Here is a 22,816-nt window from a genome sequence, read left to right as displayed (position 1 = left end):
CTTTTAAGACTTCGTAGTAAGCGTTTAAAAAGAATAATGAGATGGTTTGAAAGAGTTATATGTAAATACGAATGTTAGAGGGAGCGCGCTAATATTGATAAACGATAATAAATTAGCGAAAAGTATGAAAATATTTAACGAAACAAGACTCGCTTAAAAGAGAGTAAAAATCTCTCGACAAATGCTTATGTTGCATTTAAAGATACAGTGTGGATTTTTCTTACTATAAAATGTTAAATAATAAAACAAAATGTGTTTTTAATCATTTTCCGAGTATACTTTGAGATTTTTTTCTGCCGAGGGAATTTCATATAATTACTGATTCTGCATTAAAAATGTACAGATGTTATCTTCGTTAACAACAAATATATTTTTTAGTAACTTAAGGACTTAAAGCGTTTAAATATATCAAAAATCGGTTGAAATTCGGAATGCGAGGGCTGAAGGTGCAATTGGAGCAGTCCGCTCCGGGCGCCGCCTTTCCAAGGCGCCTAGGAGCCAAGAAGCCAAGGCCCTGGTAGTACTTAACACCAAATACAGCACCCTTAAGGTTTACTAGCGCCAGGCGCCATTTTATTCGGGGCCGGCCCTGACAATATTGCCCAATTGGTTGGATCCGCATGAACACAATCACCTCAATTGAATAACATCTTAAACTTACTTCGTACGTTCTCGTTGAGTACTTCGACTAATGTAGTTATATCTTGACTTCAGACTGATTAACAGCTAATTTTAAAATTCTACTATTATTTACAAAAAAATCAACAATTAAACGAAATATAAAAAAATAAAGTAACTTTTAACTATGTCTAGCCCCCGGGTAAAAGTTAACGAGGGTGACTTGGTTGGAATTTTCTCTACAACCGTCAATGGGAAGGCGTATGTTAGTTTTAAAGGAATTCCGTACGCTGAACCCCCCGTTGGTAACAGGAGATTCAAGGTAAAGTTTATTTTTTCATAACATTACTAATGTTGCATATATTTTAACCTATTACATGCATTTTTGATAACACGTAACTTGGTGTTTTGTCCCATTTTTTTAACATTAAGGATGGGATCAAAAGGAGGCCTTGAAGAAAATAATTTCCCTCAGGGACTATGTCATCTTTTGGGATGCTGAGTCTAAGATCTTTTATAAGGGAAGGAAGGAGAGGAAATTCTGAGAAGGTATGAGGGTAATATTTGAAAGTATGAATGAATCTAAGGATCAGTGTGTCCCTCACACTGGGGTGTAAGGAGATGGGTCAAGAGATTAAAGGAGAGGTCAAACGGTCTGCCTTTTGTAAGCCAATATAACTTTCTTAACTAGAACTACCAATTAAACCACGAGCTTAGAAATGTTCTGTAAAACTGTAAAAAAAATAAGAAAAAATCCATTTTCAATTCAGCGTAGTAAATTTTTAACAGAATATATAAAATCGCCCAATGACAAAACATAAACAGTTGTGTATTGGAATTTTATCGTATATTATGATTTTTGCTACGCAATTTTTAACAATGTTTTTGATAAAAGTTTATTTTTGTTAAAATAAGGATGAGATTTCGAAAAAAAAACAAATAACACTAATAAAATAGTAATTTTATGTAAAAACACGAAATAGCAAAAGAAAACCAAATTAAAATGAATAATATCCATACTACGTAGCATTAAAATAGGATGAGTGCAACAACCCTTTACACGCGGTTACATACGAACACAGTTTGTCTTTGAAAAACCCTGACTGAAAACAAATCCGTTTTTGGAAACGGAACCGGTGTCAAAATACACGGGAGCTGCTTACGTAACTGCTTATGTACAAGGGTTAAATAAAACTGTCTCACCTCATTCCTTGGCTTGGTGGTTTGCAAAAAGGTGGCGTCTTGTTATCAGCCTGCCCGAATGCCCCTGGGCTAGAGAGTTTTTAACAACGCCACTAATATCACGCGAGTCTTACAAAATTGATGAGCAAAAGCCGACACGTCAATTTAATTAACCTTTTAAAAGCATTTTATTTTAATGTCTAAAATGAACGATGAGGTACAAAAGCAAGTAGGTACCGACAAACATATTAGTTCCAGTACCTATTAACCGTTTCGTGCAATCTCATGTAGGTACATACTAACAAAACACGTATTACGTAAGTCATATCAGGGAAAAATGACTTTGCAATTATTGTGGAAATATAATTATTATATTCTGTGTACAGTATACACGTATTTATGAAAACGCTGTGTATAATGTTAGATTAATTTAAAACACACTTAAGGTAAACAATATTCCTTATCACTATTTATCAGGTTACCACGTAATTTGTTATAAAAAAAATTGTTCTTAAAAATGAATTTAATTTTAAATGATAACAGTTGTGTTGTTGATATTCTTGAGTAGTGATACTCTGAGTAATACATTTGAGTAATCTGAAAGTATGTTGCCTGTTGTATGCTGATGATGCGGTGCTGATTGCTAATAGTATGGATGATCTGCAGTCTCTCGTGTCTATGATGAACGAAGTATGCGTAAAGAATGAGTTAATGATGAATGTAAGTAAGTCTAAAGTAATGGTGTTTGAAAGAGAAAGTACGAAAACAGTGTGCAATATAGCTGTGAATGAGGAATACTCGGAGCAGGTGGATGAATTTGTGTATTTAGGAAGCATGTTTACGAGAGATGGGAAGGCTGACAGAGATATTGAAAGAAGAGTAAATGCAGGTAACTCCATTAATGGAGGACTGAACGCAGTTGGCGCTAACAAAAAATTGTCCAAAGAAGCGAAGTTAGCAGTCCACAATGGAGTGCTGGTACCTTCACTGATGTATGGAAGTGAGGCATGGAACTGGCAAAGAAAGGATGAAAGTAGATTGAATGCTGTTGAAATGAGATCCCTGAGGCGTATGTGTGGTAAAACCATGTATGATCGTGTGAAGAATGTGGATATCTGAAAAGAGTGCAAGGCTGATGTAAGCGTAATGAGTAAGATCAAGAAAGGGACGCTTAGATGGTTTGGGCATGTAGAGCGAATGAGGGAAGAAAGGAGTGTAAGGAGAATATACGATGCAAATGTGAATGGTAGCAGAAGTCGGGGACGCCAGAGGAAGACATGGCACGACCAAGTGAATCAGATACTCGAGTCGGGCCATGTCAAGAGTCAGAACAATAGAAGAGTACCTATATATGAGACGATGTATGAATGTGAATGAGGCAAGGAATGTGTGCCAAGACCGAGTTGTTTGCCGGTCCGTCCTCTCTGCCTACCCCTGCGGGGAAACGGCGTGATGATTAGTTAGTTAGTTAGTGATGTTGTTATTTATTTTTCACAGGATCCAATTCCGAAAACACCTTGGGATGGTATCAGAGATGCAACTAAGGACGGGAGTAGATGCGCTCAATTAAGCTTTATTGATGATACCTACAAGGGAGATGAAGATTGCCTTTTCTTAAATGTCAGCACTCCGACCCTACCAGATGCAGCTGAAAAGGTCCCTGCTTATCCTGTGATGGTGTACATCCATGGAGGCGCATTTGTGGGTGGAAGTGGACATACTGAAGAATATGAACCAGACTTTCTCCTCGAAAAAGATGTCTTGTTCGTATCCATCAACTACAGACTTGGACCTCTTGGATTTCTTTGCCTAGACACACCGGATGTTCCTGGAAATGCAGGACTTAAAGATCAAAGTCTTGCCATAAAATGGATTAAAAAAAACATTCATGCTTTCAACGGTGACCCTAAAAATATTACAATATTTGGTGTCAGCGCAGGATCAGCCAGTGTGGAGTATCACTTGATATCGCCGATGTCTAAAAATCTATTCCAGAAGGCAATTATGCAATCGGGATCTTCATTGAATCCGTGGGCACTAACCAAAGACCACCAAAGTCACGCCAGAAAATTCGCCGCTTCTTTAGACATCGTTGAAGATTCTCACGATCTTTTGGAGCAGTTGCAAAAGGCTGATTTGAAGAAGATTGTTATAATTGGTTGTACAATGTTGGAGGGACAGCCAATGAGAGGAGAAGTTTACGCTTTCACACCGGTCGTAGAAAAGGTGTTTCCAAATGTTAAAGCGTTCTTGCCATGTGATCCAAAAGATCTCTTACGATCTGGAAGCATCATGAACATTCCTACCATTACTGGATTTTGTAGCAATGAAGGATCGTTGATCAAAATGTTCAATAAAGAGCAGGTAGAAAAAATCAAACAAAGCAACTTTGTCGGTGTACTACCAATTCTGTCAGATGTCAACGAAACTGAACTGAATAGTTCATTTTCAGCCGTTTACACACCAAGTGAAACCGATGAATTTAAAGTAGAGGATGAATTCTATGCTGATCTGTCGATTGTTTACGGAGTATTTGAAGCCCTCAAATACCGGATGATGCATACTAATAAAAAAAATTACGCGTACATCTTTTCATTTGTGGGTGGATTCAAAATGAATTTCAAATTATTTGAAACCGTTAAGGGAGAAGGCGCAGCCCATGGATCCGATATTCCATATTTGGCTAACAGTGCTTATTATAATGAAGAAAAAGACGTAGATATGAGCAAAGAGTATCTGATGAGGGATCGAATGGTGACAATGTGGACAGATTTTGCCAAACATGGGTAGGTTTTAATTTTATTTTTGTAACAGCGAGATGATATTTGTACTTGTGAAAGATTATTTGTGATTTTTCTTTTCTGTTTTCAGGAATCCAACTCCCGAGGGGTCTAAAACAGAAATAGATTGGCTAAAAATCACCGAAAATGATTTCAATTTTCTTGAAATCAATGATCATTCGTCCATGGTCGCTTTTCCTTACAAAGAGAGGATGGAGTTGTGGGAAAAGTTTTACAAGTAATAAGAACTCCACATATTTTTTTGGCATTTCTACCCTTTAAATAATTTTTGAAAAAATCGATTGAATTTCATTCGAGATATGGAATTTTTTTAATCGTATTTTGTGGTCGAGCAATTAGTGCGATTAACCATTCGATCATTTTAAATATTTACCATCACTAGCTCATGAAACAAGGTTTTGTAATTTTGGTGGTATTTATTTAGATTCAGGTCAGAGTTAAAATCGATTTAAATAATTATTTTCAAGTATGCAAAGTTTATTGTTTATTATCTCGTGCCCCCCGAACAACAATGATCTTTCTGCCATTTGAATGAAACTGAGATATTTAGGTTGAAAGTTTGAGTCCCGAATAAAATACAAACACTTTAATTATTAGTAAAATTTGAATAATTTATTTTTTTTAAATTTTAAAATTCTATGCAAAAATATGTTGTATTTAGCTAAAACACACGAGAAGAAAGAAACAGAGTGTAGCTTTTCAAAAAAGCTACACTCAAACTCCAGCAAGAGGGTTCTATCTGAGCATTTTAATGGTTTTTATTTTTGATGAATGTCATGTTTTTATGTATTTCTTTTTTTTGCATTCCGTAATTTAAAGATAATTCAATTACAATATGTTATTTTTTAACTTATTTTTTTCATTTATTTTACATGGAACTTTATTGTCCCAAGCAAATGAGCTCGGAGTACAACGCAAATGGAACCACATTTCTCCAAAATTATTTTGTATGGCAGTTAGATCTAAGTTGCCCATGAAATTTTGATAACAGAAATTTGTTGTTCTAAAAATGTCGGTTCAAATAGACAATTTTACCAAAATATGAGAAAGAATCTTGTTGTCACAATGTAACAATCTATCTACAAATTATATAATTAATAACCACAACTTGTTGATTTCACATTAAAAATTATAAAAATTTATTATAATTACATGTAGGGTTAATGATATTAATTTTATCGAATTTTAATAAGTGCTCCTAGGTCGTAAATACTGATACGCTGTGTTGATTAGATTTTTGAAAGAATCTGTGCAATCAGTCGGGTGAAGTGTCAAAAGGACTCATTTTGTATCCACTAGAAAAACTTCCATTAACATATTTCATGATATAGTTCAAATATACAAACTTATCTTTGCAGCTCCCATAAAAGTTGCAACGACAGAGGTGTCGCTACATATTATATTAAAAACATCATCTCTTCGTTAGTGCATCCTTTGGTCATGTACCGATAAGGTTCTAAATTTGCAAAAACACGTTAATTCCTAGTTAGTTCATCATTTAGTCATTGAGATAAGTTTGTAAATATTTCAAGTTCTTTTGTTTCTGTAAAATACTTATTTGCATATTTTTGACGAAAGAATGGCAGGCCCAGTGATCAAAGTGAAACAGGGGGAGTTGGAAGGTGGAGAGGCAATTACAGAAAATGGAAAGAAATATGTCTATTTCAAAGGGATTCCTTTCGCCGAGCCTCCAACTGGAGATCTCAGATTTAAAGTAAGCTATTTGTTGTAATCTACACCACTGAACAGAAAATCAATGAAAGTGTGATCTATTTTTATTTATGCCGCTTATTACATAATCATTAAAATGGAACCAAAACCTCTATGACCTAGGATGTTTTGATGGAACACGACATAACTCTATCTTAGCATTCACTACGAATTTCATACTGTTATTGAAGGATCCATTATTATTTTTTTCATGACCTCAAGAATCAAGAATTTTATTTACTTGATCGTGCAATATCTTCCTGATGCGTTTTCGACTTCTTTACGCATTCAACAGCGCGTCGTATGTCCTCACACAAAGTGAGATCACAAACAAATTTTTCTAATGGAATAAGTTTTTTTAATAATTTTTTCCTTTTCTGTTTGGATTATACTCATTTTTCATTGCCAAGCGATCATTTTATGGGTCATGTTAGTTAATGGTAAGGATAAGACTATAAAGAATGAGAACAAAATGACAACAAAAGACATGGACAGGGACTAGACGGTTAAGCGAAAATATAGCATCGTCTTTTTTTATGGTACTAGAATTTTTATGCATGGTCAGCATGATATAAGCAAATATGGATAAATCTATTTTTATTTGCATATAGGTAGGTTTAAGACAATTGAAGACTAAATAAGGAAACACGAAAAATTGATTTTTTTAGGACCCTGTTCCAGTAAAGCCATGGTCAGGAAGAAAGTTGGCTTTAAAGGAAGGAAGCCAATGTACCCAAGTGGAGATGTTTGTAAGTGGCGAGTTGCTTGGAAGCGAGGATTGCCTGTATTTAAACGTGTATACGCCCAGTTTACCGAAGAATCCCAGTGACGAGAAATACTCAGTAATGGTGATGATACATGGCGGAGGATTCAGAAGCGGTAGTGGAGGTTCGGAGGGATTCGAAGCAGATCTTTTACTAGAACAGGATGTAATTTTAGTGACCATCAATTATCGGCTTGGTGTTCTGGGATTTCTGTGTCTCGATGTTCCCGAAGTTCCCGGAAATGCTGGGTTAAAAGACCAGACTCTTGCCATGGCTTGGGTTAAGGAGAATATCGAATCGTTCAATGGAGATTCGAACAATATCACCATCTTCGGATGCAGCGCTGGTTCCGCTTCTATAGATTACCAAATGCTTTCTCCATTGTCAGAAGGCTTATTCCACAAAGCAATTCTCGAATCAGGATCATCATTAAACCCTTGGGCGAGGAATAAAAATCCAGCTCAACAGGTCCAAAAGTTCAAAAGTGCCCTTTGTATAACAGCAAACGATACTGTTGATTTGATTAAACAGCTGCAGAGAATTGGCGATAGGGAGCTTGTCGTAGCAATGGACAAAATAATAGATGAAGATTCATTTAAATCTAGCGAATTTATGGGATTCGCTCCGGTCGTAGAGAAGTCTTTTGAAAATGTCAATGCATTTTTAACAACCGAGCCACTCGAAGTCTTGAAACAAGGGAAATTCCACAAGGTTCCGATAATAATGGGATTTTGCAGCAACGAAGGTTGTATGTTCAAAATGTTTTATGGAAAACAGTTGCCACATATTATTGCAAGACAGTATACAGATTGTATGTCATCATTCAGCGTTGGAGATGAAACAAAACTGAATGAAGATTTGACAAGTGTTTACAACGTCAGAAATCAATCAGAGACTGAACAAGTTGATAACTATCTCTCCGACTTGCTGTTTGTCGCAGGAATCGAAAAATCTTTCCATTATTACGTTGAGCACGGAATTCGTGGTTATGGTTATCTCTTTTCATTTGAAGGAAGTGTTCAATCTGACTTTGAAATTTTTAAGGCCTTCAAAGGGAGCGGAGCGTGTCATGGTTCTGAATTGATGTACCTAACTAAAATGGCACATATAAATTATGATACTGTAACACCAGCCGATCTCAAAGTTCGACGACAATTGCTTGAGATGTGGACCAACTTTGCGAAGTTTGGGTGAGTTTATATCTATTTATTTTCCACCATCCTTAGGAGTGTGTGCCAACACTTAGTTTATTGCCCGTTGCAGGAAGCTTATAAGTAAAAATCAATTAATTTAAACTAAACATAAAAAAGTATAATTTAAAACAACATCAAAAATTCCATTTTTTGTAATATTAGCACTCTTTTACACCCAAAATTCACGAGCGTCTTCTTAACTAGAAGAGTGGAGACAGCAATCGTGGGATTGCTCTCAAGCAAAAATGAACCTTACAGTCTTCTTAATTCGAGGGGCGGGGAGATAATTTTTTCCCGGATGGCAAGAGAGAGTGTGACTTCGAGAAAAATGGAACCTTAAGATAGTTTAAACGAGGAGGGGAGGTTGTTTTTCCGAGACAAACTTTATATATCTTAATTAAAACACGAGTTTTTCTCAATTAGAGATAAATTAATGAAGAGCTAGGAACATATGTCATATACTTACCCTCATGCAGATCATTTAAAATAATATATTGTTGTACACCGTTAGTGGACGGTTTTAAAAAAATATTCATCCAAACGAATTCATATATTAAGATTAAGGTCATGGTTATTTTAAGTTAATTTTAATAAACTCCCAGCATTGCCAATGTAAACCGTAGCATCTTGAAATGGATGCTAGTTTTCGTCAACCGAAAATCTTGAGTATTTATTTAAGTAAAACGTTCTCAGGTCTGTTTGCTGTATTATTTGTTTTAATATGTTTTATTGTTCCACAGGAATCCCACACCTGAAGAATCTAGTTCTGAACTCATAACGTGGACTCCAGCGACCAAGGAGAACTATGAAGTGCTTGAAATTAACAAGGATTTGAAAATGATACCTTTCCCATGGAAGGATCGAATGAAGCTGTGGTCGACTATAGAATAATGATTAAAAATCCACAATAATACAGAGAACGTCTTTCTTTTAAATAATTTAATTTGAATTTGTGCTTGTAATCAAATACTGGCGATCTAAATATAAACCTCTAATTCACACACGATTATTGATTTCTCAATTGAGTCGGGAAGTTTTGTTAGAATGATATTTAAAACTGCATGTATTTTTAAATCTTTAATATGTTTGTATGTAAAATATTAATTTCAATAAATAATAATTTTAAAATATCTTGTACGTAAATTTATCGGTAAGCTTGTTGTACAAGCGGGGAAACTTTAACTAATCTAATCAATTTTGTTGTAGAACATTTTTATTTGAGCTTTCGTTTTCTTGTAAATCGAGTGCAAAGTGGTCGTTAGGGGGTTAATGCCAGGTGATCAATTTATTTTAAAGTACGTCGAAGCATACACCTGGCATATTTTTTAATATCTTAGTTGCGATAGAAAAAAAATTAAAATTAATAGCTCAGATTGGAAAAAAACAAAAAAAAATTATGCAGTCAAATTACGTTTTTCACGGCGAAAAGTATTTTTGTTATTCGTTTTTGGGGTGTTATGCCGTGTTGTGCTACACGGCATAACACCCCAAAAACAAATAACAAAAAAAAGTTAAATTACGATTTACGTCCTAACGAAAGACAAGAGTAGATCAAATGTTTTTTTTATATCCGTAGCGTCTGTTAAAATTATTCGTTTTCCTATTAAAAACGGGACTGGAGACCTTTGACGAAAGAATTGATATCAAAATATCAGTAAAGTACGAATATGTTATTAGGAAGTCGAAATCCGTGCTCTTAAATATAATAATATTTTCGCATCTGGTCCATAATATTTATTCAAACAAGGCCATCTGCGTGAACACGTGTTCAGATATATTCTGAATGACTAATATTTTACTAGCAAATGGACATACATTCACATTTTTAACAGTATCTTTATGAAAAAAAACGTACTCATTATTTTCAGAATTCAGCCGTTGAGTGGAGAAGTGTAAACTGTCACACTGGTTGTTGAAAAGGTGTTTCCAAATGATGAAAGGGTCTTGCCGTCCGAAACAAAAAATCTACACCCCAAGTGAAAGAGATGAATTTAAAGTACAGGGTAAGTTTTATGCTGACCTGTCAATTGTCTACGGAGTACTTGAAGTAAATATCGCGTGATGCTTACCAATAAAAGCAATTTCGCTCACCACTTTTCTTTTGTTGGAGGTTTCAAAATGGTTTTATAATTACATGAAGCCGTTTAACATTTTGCTAAGATAAGGACTTGCACAAGATGACAGATTGACAAATATGCACAATGTATGTGATGATCGATCGAATGGTGAAATTGTGGACAGAATTACGTTTTGGTTTTATTTTTATTATTGTAACTGTGACATGACACATTTTAATATTTTGTCAATGTAAATTTATAATGAAATAAATATGCTACCTTATTGAAAATGGTTTAAATTTTCTTGAAATCGATGATCCCTTTTGCATGATCGCTTTTCCTTACAGAGAGAGGATGGATTTGTGGGAAAGGTTTTACAAGTAATAAGAACACCATTTAAATATTTTATTGCATGGCCATCATATAAAGATTAGCTGAAAAAATCGGTCAAAATACCTTCGAGTTAAGGAAAAATATTTTGTCGATTATATGGCCGATCGATTAATGCAATTAACCCTTTGGTTATTTCAATGCTTCGGAGTCGAAAGCTTAGATTTTGATTATTTGCCATCACTAACCCATATTGCAAGTTTTTTTATTTTGTATCTGGATTTGGGTTTTTATCTGGAGCTGAAGGTAGAAATGGTTCAGAAATTAAGGTATTTTTCAAAAAAGAATATGAAAAAGATATTACGTTAGGTACACAGTACACAAGTTATAGGCATTCACTTAAAACATTTCGTTTATTATCTGTCGTAAATAATGATATAATTAGTATCTACAACTTGTTGATATCAAATTCAAAAGGTTATGTAATTATCGGGCTCTTGACATTCATGTTATCTAATTGCGATAGATACTCGTAGGTACTTGTTCGTTGTGTTGATTAGCATATTGAAAGAATCTGTGCAATCAGTCTGGTTAAACCTGTTTACAAGACAATACATATACGTACTCCTTTTGTGAGCATCCATTTGCAAGACTACAAGACAAATTGCACTATTACGTAGTTCAGATATACAAACTTATCTTGGCAGTTCTCCCAACAGTTGGAACGACAAAGGTGTTGCTACATATCGTACTTCTTGCGTTGCAAGTGCAAAAACACGTTCGTTCCTCGTTAGTTCATTATTTAGTCATAGAGATAAATTTGTAAATATTACAAGTATTTTTGTTTCTGTTAAATACTTATTTGGATATTTTTGACGCCAGAATGGCAGGCCTAGTGATCACAGTGAAACAGGGGGAGTTGGAAGGTGGAGAGGCAATTACAGAAAATGGAAAGAAATATGTCTATTTCAAAGGGATTCCTTTCGCCGAACCTCCAACTGGAGATCTCAGATTTAAGGTAAGCTATTGCTGTAATATATTAGTGGTGTAGAAACCATTGAAAATAAATTCCCTGGAAGTGACTATTTGTACTTATGTCGCCAAAATACGTGATCATTAGGATGTACATTATACAACCTATTTACATTATACTACTACATCGTCTCATGCCGTTATTGCATAATTATTCTTTTTAACGGCTTTGAAAATGACCAGAGATATCAAGAATTGAGGCTTTGCCGACTACTTTTCGCATTCACCAGCCACACGTTTATCCTCACACAAAGTAAATGCATTAAAGAGAGATAAAAAAGACTATTTCGAAGCCATCTCATTAAATAAATTGTCTCTTGTTAAAAAATAGACTTATATTTATATTATTGGAATAATATCTTCTTATATCTGGTTTTACCCATCAATATGATATGTCATTGAAGAGAAGATAATTCTAATAAATCTAAACGAAACATGAAACATATAAACAAACATCGGATATGTTCTTCTGGGACACCATCTAGGTTACAAACATATTTTTTCAAACTTTGTAATTATTCAAAAAGATATGAGAAAAATTAGTTGAAGATAACATTGTTAATTCTGAATTTTAAATATGAGATCGACAATAATGACGTAAAATAACTAGGTCTCAATGACCGAGTGGTTAGTGACGTTGTCCCGATATGAGAGATATTCTAAGATCAATTCCCAGATGAGACCAGATGTCACCTTTTATTTATTCTTGCTATGTTTTGTTCTGTTTCATGTTGTGTTTAGATTTTTTTAGTTTTACCTTTTTCTTCAATGATATACTCCTTTCTTTTCGGATTATATCTCTTTTTAATTGTAAGCGCCATTTTATGCATTATAATGTTATTTGTTAATGTTTAGGATAAAATACAGATAATTTGATATTTAATAAGGAAACATGGTACATTATTTTTTTAGGACCCTGTTCCAGTAAAGCCATGGTCAGGAAGAAAGTTGGCTTTAAAAGAAGGAAGCCAATGTACCCAAGTGAACATGTTTGTAAGTGGCGAGTTGCTTGGAAGCGAGGATTGCCTGTATTTAAACGTGTATACGCCCAGTTTACCGAAGAATTCCAGTGACAAGAAATACTCAGTGATGGTAATGATACATGGCGGAGGATTCAGAGGCGGTAGTGGAGGTTCGGAGGGATTTAAAGCAGACTTTTTACTAGAACAGGATGTAATTTTAGTGACCATCAATTATCGGCTTGGTGTTCTGGGATTTCTGTGTCTCGATGTTCCCGAAGTTCCCGGAAATGCTGGGTTAAAAGACCAGACTCTTGCCATGGCTTGGGTTAAGGAGAATATCGAATCGTTCAATGGAGATTCGAACAATATCACTATCTTCGGATGCAGCGCTGGTTCCGCTTCTATAGATTACCAAATGCTTTCTCCATTGTCGGAAGGATTATTCCACAAAGCGATTCTCGAATCAGGATCATCATTGAACCCTTGGGCGAGGAATAAAAATCCTGCTCAACAGGTTCAAAAGTTTAAAAATGTCCTTGGTGTAACAACAAACGATACTGTTGATTTGATTAAACAGCTGCAGAGCATTGGCGATAGGGAGCTTGTCGTAGCGATGGACAAAATAATTGATGAAGATTCATTTAAATCTGGCGAGTTGTTTGGATTCGCTCCGGTCGTAGAGAAGTCTTTTGAAAATGTCAATGCATTTTTAACAACCGAGCCACTCGAAGTCTTGAAACAAGGGAAATTCCATAAGGTTCCGATAATAATGGGATTTTGCAGCAACGAAGGTTGTATCTTCAAAATGTTTTATGGAAAACAGTTGCCAAATATTATTGCAAGACATTATACAGATTATATGTCATCATTCAGTGTTGGGAATGAAACAAAATTGAATAAAGATTTGACAAGTGTTTACAATGTCAGAAACCAATCAGAGACTGAACAAGTTGATAATTATCTCTCCGACTTGCTGTTTATCGCAGGAATCGAAAAATCCTTCCATTATTACGTTGAGCACGGAATTCGTGGTTATGGTTATCTCTTTGCATTTGAAGGAAGTTTTGAGTTTGACCTTGAAATTTTTAAGGCCTTCAAAGGGAGCGGAGCGTGTCATGGTTCTGAATTAATGTACCTAACTAAAATGGAAAATATAAATTATGATACTGAAACACCAGCCGATCTCAAAGTTCGACGACAATTACTTGAGATGTGGACCAACTTTGCGAAGTTTGGGTAAGCTTACATTTATTTATTTTTCATCATCTTTAGGTGAAATGACAACGAATCTCCCTGTGGTTTGCAGCCCGGAACAACTCAACCGTACTGCCCTCGTACCAGTCACCCAATATCCTTGTATAGAAATCACAAACTAAGTTTAAGAGTACGGTTGTATCATGTTAATTTTAATAAACTCCTAGCTTTGCCAATGTTTAAGGGTAGGTACATCTTGATATGGATGATAATTTTCGTTAACCGAAGTTTATCTTTAGTAGTTCTCAGGGTGTGTTATTTTAATAAATATGTTTTATTGTTCGACAGGAATCCCACACCTGAAGAATCTAGTTCCGAACTCATACCATGGACTCCAGCAACCAAGGAAACTTATGAAGTCCTTGAAATTAACAAGGATTTGACAATGATACCCTTCCCATGGGAGGATCGAATGATGTTGTGGTCGACTATAGAATAATAATTGAATATCCACAATAATGCAAAAATGACTTTCGTCTAAATTATTTAATTTAAAACTAGTGCTGGTAATAAAATACTAGTGATCTAAATACTAACATACAACCGACTTTTGGAAAATAAATTGCTTATCATTTTTGCTACCCTTCAATTCACACAAAAGAAATGATTTCTCTATTGAGTCCTGCAGTTTTGATAAAAAGAAATTTTTTTATTATTTGGTATGAACTTAGTGTATTTTTAAATCTGTAATATGCTTGTATGTAAAATATTAATGGTAATAAATAGTAATTTAAAAAAAATATATTGTAATTATATTTGTCTGCAAGCTCGTAGTACAAGCGGGGAAACTGGTGAATCTACATCTCATTGGTAATCAATTTTGTTCTAAAACTTTTTTACCGGATCTTTCGTTTTCGAGTAAATCGAGACCGAAGTTTTTTATGATTTGAAAAAAATTGCTCGCTTGGAGGTTAATATCAGGTGTCCCATGTGTTTTAAAGTGCGTTGAAGCATAGACTTCGCATCTTTTTTAACTTCTTAGTTGCCATAAAAATTATGCAGTCACATTACGATTAACGTCCTGACGACAGACGACAGTAGATCAAATGTTTTTTTAATATCCATAATGTCTGGACAAATTATTCGTTTTTCTGTTAAAAACGGGACTGGAGGCCAATGACAAATTTCATAACAAACCATCAGTAAAGCACGAATATGTTATGAGGAAGTCGGAACCCGTGTTCTTAAATATAATAAATATTTTTGCATCTCGTTCATTATATTTATTCAGACAAGGTCATCTGGGTGAACACGTGTGCAGATATATTCTGAATGACTATTTTTTTTAGGAAATGGACATGAAGTCACATTTTTAACAGCATCTCATTTTTCGTGAGTTGAAGTGTACACTGTCACACCGGTTATTGAAAGGTGTTTCCAAATGATGAAGGGTTCTTGCCATCCGAACCAAAAGATCTTCTGCATTCTGACTGGAAGCATCATGAACATTCCCACCATCACTGTATTTTGTACCAATGAAAGATCATTGATAAAAATGATCAACAACGAAGAACTGAAAAAAGTAAACAAAACAACTGCTATACCAATTCAGCCAGATTTCAACGGAACTGAACTGAATCTTTCATTCACAGCGGTTTATACACCAAGTGAAACCGATAAATTTAAAGTACAGCATAAGTTGTATTATTGTCTAGCCCTAGAATATTGCGTGATGCTTACCAATAAAAGCAATTACGCTTACCATTTTTCTTTTGTTGGAGGATTCGAAATGATTTTATTTTTTGTTATTATTATTTATTTTGGCTGTCACCCATTAGGGGTTATCTTAGCCATACACAATTAACATTTTTTTCTTATTAACAAATACAAAAAATGACAGAATATAAATATACATGTTATTATACATCATAAACATATACTTAACGTAAACGATACAGAGCTGGTAACAATAGGTAATCATAACATTATAAAAATAGGAACCTGTGTACAATATAAGTGGGCGTTATTCGCTATTTAACCAGAGATTTTTAAAAAATTAGTAGAGTTTTTTTAAAAACAGAACTATGTAATTGGCAAACTTATAAACGAATACAGCAAATGGTAGTATATATATGTAATTTTAAAACATAAAGATAAACGTGAAACAAACATACCATAAACATAACATAAATATTACTTAAAATTAACATAACATAAACATAACATACACACAACATGAACATAACATATCATAAACACTACCATAAACATAACATAACATAAACATAACATTGGTATAACATAAACATAACTTAACAATAACAATACAGAGCTGGTAATAATAGGTAATTACAAAATTATAAAAATGAATCTGTGTACAATAATAGTGGACGTTTTTTGTTATTTAAAAGAACAGGTTATTCCATATAGTAGCACTTGTTTTAAAACAGTACTAGACATAGATATACTTATAAACAAATACAATAAATTAATCAATAAAAATATGCTGATGAATATAGAGTAGTGTTTTAACAGTTCAAATATTGAGTTGGGATTAGAGAAAATAAAGATGAAATTAGGAACCTGAACAAATCTATACAAATTAAAGTGAAAGAAATGTGATTTATAGTCAGATATTAAGGCCAATTAAATTTTGCCAACAAATGGTAAATTTCAGGAGTGTTTAGACTAAGAAGGCAGGGTATACTGGTAGGGAAATCAATATCAAGTTTTACCAATTCATGCATGAAGTTTGGAAACTTGTGCTTGTGATAAAATACTGGTGATCTAAATATTAACATACAACCTATTTTTGGAAAATAAATAAGTTATCATTTTTGCTACTCTCCAATTGAATTGATTGAATAATTGATTTCTCTATTGAGTTGGGCAGTTTTGAACGAAATAATTTTTTTTATAAACTGCATGTATTTTTAAATCTGTAATATGCTTGTATGTTAAATATTAATTATAATAAATAATAAATTTAAACAACCTTGAACATATATTTGCCGGAAAGCTCGTCGTACAAGCGGGGAAAATGGTGAATGTACATCTCATTGGTAATCAATTTTGTTCTAAAACTTTTTTTGTGAGCTTTCGTTTGCACATCAAGTGAAACCGATAAATTTAAAGTACGGGATAAGTTTTCTGCTGACCTGTCAATTGTCTACTGAGTACTTTAAGCCCTTAAACTTCACGTGATGCTTACCAATAAAGCGATTACGTTTAACAAGTTTCTTTTGTTGAAGGTTTCAAAATGATTTAATAATTATGTGAAGCCGTTTCACATTTTGCTAACCGTGCTTACTTTAATGAAGATAGGACTTGCACAAAATGACAGATTGACAGATATGTACAAAGAGTATCATCCGATAAACCATCGAATGGTGAAATTGAGGACAGATTTTGCAATTTTAATTTTTTGTCAATATTAATTTATTAAGAAATAGATAAGCTACCTATTATTGAAAATTGTTTCAACTTTCTTGAAACTAAGGTATTTTCAAGAGTGAATAAAACAAGCCATTACGTTAGGTACACAGTACACAGGTTATAGGTATCCACTTAAAGCATATCGTATTTATCTGCATTCGTTATCTGTCTGCAATTAATGATATAATAAGTGTTTACAACTTGTTTATATCCAATTAAAAAAAAATAATATAAATTTGTCTGGCTCTTGACATTGATGTCATCTTATTGCCATTAATACTCGTAGGTACTTATTTGTTATGTTGATTAGCATATTAAAGGAATCTGTGCAATCAGTCTGGTAAAATCTGTTTACAAGACAAAACGTATCTGATCAATATCAAACGTACTCCCTTTTTGAGCGTCCGTTTGCAAAACTTTTATTTACAAATTGCATTATATAGTTCCGATAAACAAACTTATCGCAGTTCTATCAACAGTTGCGATGACAGAGGTGTCGCTATATATCGTACATATTGTGTCGCAAGTGCAAAAACACGTTAATTCCTCGTTAGCACATCATTTAGTCATGCAGATAAGTTTGTAAATCTTTACAAGTTCTTTTGTTTCTGTTAAATACTTATTTTTGACGACAGTATGGCAGGCAAAACATTGTAGACGAATTCGATTCAAATTGCTGAGGTTGTGTTCAACATAATATAATAACTTTCTCTCTGAGGTATATATCTTCAAGTGCAACGAAAATAAATGTAAAATCTCTGTTAAAAATGTATTGTGACAGTATGGCAGGCCCAGTGATCACAGTGAAACAGGGGGAGTTAGAAGGTGGAGAGGCAATTACAGATAATGGAAAGAAATATGTCTATTTCAAAGGAATTCCTTTCGCCGAGCCTCCAACTGGAGATCTCAGATTTAAGGTAAGCTATTTGCTGTAATCTACACCATCTACATGAAAATAAAATCACTGGAATTGTGAAGTATTTATACTTATGTCGCCAAAATTACGTGGTCATTTGGATGAATACTACACAACCTTATCATAGTCTGATGCCGTTATTGAATAATTATTCTTTTTAATGACTTTGCACATGACCAGCGACATCACGAATTGAGGTTTTAGTGTCTCCTTTTGTGAATGCATAAAAGAGAGAACAAAAATGAATATTTCAAAGCCATCTCATTAAATGAATTATTTCAAAATGAATCCATCTTTTAAAAAAAATAGGCTCTTATTTATATTATTGTAGTAACATCTTCTTTTTTCTTTTATCAATATGATATGTCATTGAAGAAGAAGATAATAGTAAGAAATCTAAACGAAACATGAAACATAATGTATGTACTTTGGTTTATTTGGGATAAGAATACATTTTTAACAGAGATTTTACATTTATTTTCGTTGCACTTGAAGATATATACCTCAGAGAGAAAGTTATTATATTATGTTGAACACAACCTCAGCAATTTGAATCGAATTCGTCTACAATGTTTTTCGTTAAAAATAAATCACAAATGCGTGTGCCGCATGGGTATTTTCCATTCAATTCCATTTAATAATTCAGACCATTCAGTATTTGGCAAAAAAAAAGATTTTTTATTCGATTTAAATAATACGTTTTTAATAATATTTTACCTTCCCAAACTACTATGCTCCTGGTAGATTGCAAAATCACTTTCTTAATTAATGCGTAAGCAAAGTATAGTTGTTTGATAAGACAATGTTTGTGAAGCCTTTTGTATTTCTTGTTTTTGATCCTGGTATTTTAACTATATTATCTGATAGTGTTACATTTATATGTCTCTTACTAAAGTTCTCACTTAAGATATTATTGAATTTCTTACAATGATTTTTTTTTCTTATGTCTTTTCTTGAACCATAAAAAATAAGTGGTTATTCTGACAACAGACAGATAGCTACGCCACTTAAGTCACCTGTAATTTGGTTTGTACAGATTGGCATCAATGGAAAATAATTAATTATATTTCATTTTCACAGCATTTTAACATTTTTTTTCTCTTGCCTTTTGTATTTTTATATTTTCTCACACTTTGTAATTTGTTCTTATTACTTTATACCTTTGTTAATGCAACGTGTTGTACCGTATGTTTTTTTAATAAATAAATATCGGATATGTTCATCCGGGACACCATCTAGGTTCATCAAAAAGATAACAGCCAAAAAAATGGGAAAAATTTGTTGAAGATACCATTGTAAATTATGAATTTGAAATATGAGATCGACAATGATGACGTAAAATAACTAGGTCCCAATGACCGGGTGGTTAGAGACGTTGTCCCGATACGACAGATATCCTGGATTCGTCACCTTTTTTTATTATTTTTATGTTTTGTTCTGTTTCATGTTTTGTTTAGATTTTTTAGTATTATCTTCTTCTTCAATGATAGACTCTTTTCTATTCGGATTATATCTCTTTTTAATTGCCAAGCGCCATTTTATGCATTATAATATTATTTGTTAATGTTTAGGATAAAATGCAGTTAATTAGATATTTAATAAGGAAACATGGTATATTTTTTAAGGACCCTGTTCCAGTAAAGCCATGGTCAGGAAGAAAGTTGGCTTTAAAGGAAGGAAGCCAATGTACCCAAGTGAACATGTTTGTAAGTGGGGAGTTGCTTGGAAGCGAGGATTGCCTGTATTTAAACGTGTATACGCCCAGTTTACCGAAGAATCCCAGTAACGAGAAATACTCAGTGATGGTGATGATACATGGCGGAGGATTCAGAAGCGGTAGTGGAGGTTCAGAGGGATTCGAAGCAGATCTTTTACTAGAACAGGATGTAATTTTAGTGACCATCAATTATCGGCTTGGTGTTCTGGGATTTCTGTGTCTCGATGTTCCCGAAGTTCCCGGAAATGCTGGGTTAAAAGACCAGACTCTTGCCATGGCTTGGGTTAAGGAGAATATCGAATCGTTCAATGGAGATTCGAACAATATCACCATCTTCGGATGCAGCGCTGGTTCCGCTTCTATAGATTACCAAATGCTTTCTCCATTGTCAGAAGGCTTATTCCATAAAGCGATTCTCGAATCAGGATCTTCATTAAACCCTTGGGCGAGGAATAAAAATCCTGCTCAACAGGTACAAAAGTTTAAAAGTTTCCTTGGTATAACAACGAACGATACTGTTGATTTGATTCGACAGCTGCAGAGCATTGGCGATAGGGAGCTTGTCGTAGCGATGGATAAAATAATTGATGAAGATTCATTAAAATCTGGTGAATTATTTGGATTCGCTCCGGTCGTAGAGAAGACTTTTGAAAAGGTTAAAGCATTTTTAACAACCGAACCACTCGAAGTCCTGAAACGGGGGAAATTCAACAAGGTTCCTATAATAATGGGATTTTGCAGCAACGAAGGCAGTATTCTCAAAATGTTTTATGGAAAACACGTGTCAAATATTATTGCAAGACAGTATACAGATTATATGTCATCATTCAGCGTTGGAGATGGAACAAAACTGAATAAAGATTTGACAAGTGTTTACAACGTGAGCAATCAATCAGAGACTCAACAAGTTGATAATTATCTCTCCGACTTGCTGTTTGTCGCAGGAATCGAAAAATCCTTCCATTATTACGTTGACTACGGAATTCGTGGTTACGGTTATCTCTTTTCATTTGAAGGAAGTTTTGAGTTTGACCTTGAAATTTTTAAGGCCTTCAAAGGGGTCGGAGCGTGTCATGGTTCTGAATTAATGTACCTAACTAAAATGGCAAATATAAATTATGATACTGTAACACCAGCCGATCTCAAAGTTCGACGACAATTGCTTGAGATGTGGACCAACTTTGCGAAGTTTGGGTAAGCTTACATTCATTTATATTCCACCATCCTTTGATGAAATAATAGCGAACTAGCTTTTGCCCGTTGCGGGCAATTAATAGGTAATAAATATTTGTGTAAACTGATGTACAAAATATATGTATTTTGGTGTTTAATGAGGATGAGGCAAGGATTGTTTTCCTACATAATGTATTTAATGTTTGAATGTGGATGAAGCGAGGAGTGTGTGCCAACAATTTTTTCCCGTTGCATGCATCTAATAGGTAAAAATGAATTAATTTAAACTAACTTTAAAAAAGTAGGATTTGGTGTTTGAATGTTGAAGAAGCAAACAGCGTGTGCCTTCGCAAAGGGCCCAAGAGTTAACCGCTCAATTTTGTAAGCCTGCAACTGAGTCACTTCGGGTCAAGGCTTCAGAAAGAACCATATGTCTCAAAAAAGGGCCTAGGAGCTTACCGCTTATATTTTTCACTAAGCCACTCGGGTCGAGTAGTTCGATACGCTTAGTATGATGCTCATCTCGGGTACTTTACGGTTCCATTAATTAAATATAGTTCCATGATATTTCATCAAAATGAAAATTAAACACACCTTTAAAAATTGACATAAAGTCATTTAAAGTGATGAAACAAAAAATAAGGTTAATAGTTATCTATGTAACCTAGTTTTTATTTCATCACTTTTCATGACTTTATATCACTTTTTTGAGGTGTGTTGAATTGTCATTTTGATGACATACCCGGTCACCGTCCGGGTTAAGGGGCACCAAGGTCGCTTATCAGCAATCGCGGGATTTGCAAAAATGAACCTTACAGTCTTCTAAATTCGAAGGGCGGAGATGTCATTTTTTCTCGGACGTCAAAAGTGAGTGTTCCTTCGAGCAAAACTGAACCATAAGAGAGTCTAAACTTACGAGGAGAAGAGGTCGTTTTTCCGAGACAGGATATCCTTAAAAATAGCAACTTAAGGCTATTAACTTTATATGTCTATGTTAAAACTCGAGTGATTCTCAATTAAGCAGGTATTAATTAAGATCTTGGAATATATGTTATATACTTACCCTCATGCAGATCATTTGAAATAATGTACTGTTGTACACCGTCATTAGACGGTTTTTAAAAAACATATTCATGATCCACACAAATTCATAAAACAAGTTTAAGGGCATGGTTATTTTACGTTAATTTTAATAAACTCCCAGCGTTGTCAATGTGAACCATAAAATCTTGAAATGGATGCTACTTTTCGTCACCCGAAGTTCTTGAGTATTTATTTAAGAAAAACGTTCTCCGGGCTGTTTGCTGTTTTATTTATTTTAATATGTTTTATTGGTCGACAGGAATCCCACACCTGAAGAATCTAGTTCCGAACTCATACCATGGACTCCAGCGACCAAGGAAACTTATGAAGTCCTTGAAATTAACAAGGATTTGACAATGATACCTTTCCCATGGGAGGATCGAATGATGCTGTGGTCGACTATAAAATAATGATTGAATATCCACAATAATGTAGATAACGACTTTCGTCTCAATAATTTAATTTAAAACTTGTGCTTATAATAAAATACTGGTGATTTATATATTAACATACAATCTACTTTTGGTAAATAAATTTGTAATCATTTTTGTCATTCTCCAATTTACATACGATAATTGGTTTCTCTATTGAGTTGGGCAGTTTTGTTAGATAGGCATTTTTTTTATAAACGGGATCTGTAAAATATTAA

At 34.1% G+C, this 22,816-nt stretch overlaps 3 protein-coding genes across 3 annotated transcripts; all 3 read left to right on the top strand.

Annotated features, from left to right (window-relative positions):
• The first annotated feature begins 656 nt into the window (after window positions 1-656).
• On the top strand, window positions 657-9,267 carry LOC149422383 (uncharacterized). Its single transcript, XM_089633257.1, has 6 exons — window positions 657-940; window positions 3,298-4,586; window positions 4,672-4,818; window positions 6,180-6,315; window positions 6,980-8,265; window positions 9,009-9,267. The coding sequence occupies exons 1-6, from the start codon at window positions 806-808 to the stop codon at window positions 9,157-9,159; spliced, it is 3,144 nt and encodes a 1,047-aa protein (XP_089489383.1). The 5' UTR covers window positions 657-805; the 3' UTR covers window positions 9,160-9,267.
• A 146-nt stretch (window positions 9,268-9,413) lies between these two features.
• LOC149422382 (juvenile hormone esterase-like) lies at window positions 9,414-14,617 on the top strand. Its single transcript, XM_089633258.1, has 4 exons — window positions 9,414-10,271; window positions 11,538-11,673; window positions 12,600-13,885; window positions 14,192-14,617. The coding sequence occupies exons 2-4, from the start codon at window positions 11,539-11,541 to the stop codon at window positions 14,340-14,342; spliced, it is 1,572 nt and encodes a 523-aa protein (XP_089489384.1). The 5' UTR covers window positions 9,414-10,271; window position 11,538; the 3' UTR covers window positions 14,343-14,617.
• Window positions 14,618-17,631: 3,014 nt separating this feature from the next.
• LOC149422381 (juvenile hormone esterase-like) lies at window positions 17,632-22,799 on the top strand. Its single transcript, XM_089633766.1, has 4 exons — window positions 17,632-17,921; window positions 18,068-18,195; window positions 19,820-21,105; window positions 22,427-22,799. Exons 1-4 carry the CDS (start codon window positions 17,915-17,917, stop codon window positions 22,575-22,577), a joined length of 1,572 nt encoding a protein of 523 aa, XP_089489892.1. The 5' UTR covers window positions 17,632-17,914; the 3' UTR covers window positions 22,578-22,799.
• The last annotated feature ends 17 nt before the right edge of the window (window positions 22,800-22,816 follow it).

Source organism: Hesperophylax consimilis, chromosome 7 (assembly GCF_061612785.1).
Source record: "Hesperophylax consimilis isolate HC1 chromosome 7, BYU_Hcon_1.0, whole genome shotgun sequence".
Lineage (NCBI taxonomy): Eukaryota > Metazoa > Arthropoda > Insecta > Trichoptera > Limnephilidae > Hesperophylax > Hesperophylax consimilis.
Note: the sequence above shows the minus strand (reverse complement) of the source record. Positions and strands in the feature narration are given on the sequence as shown.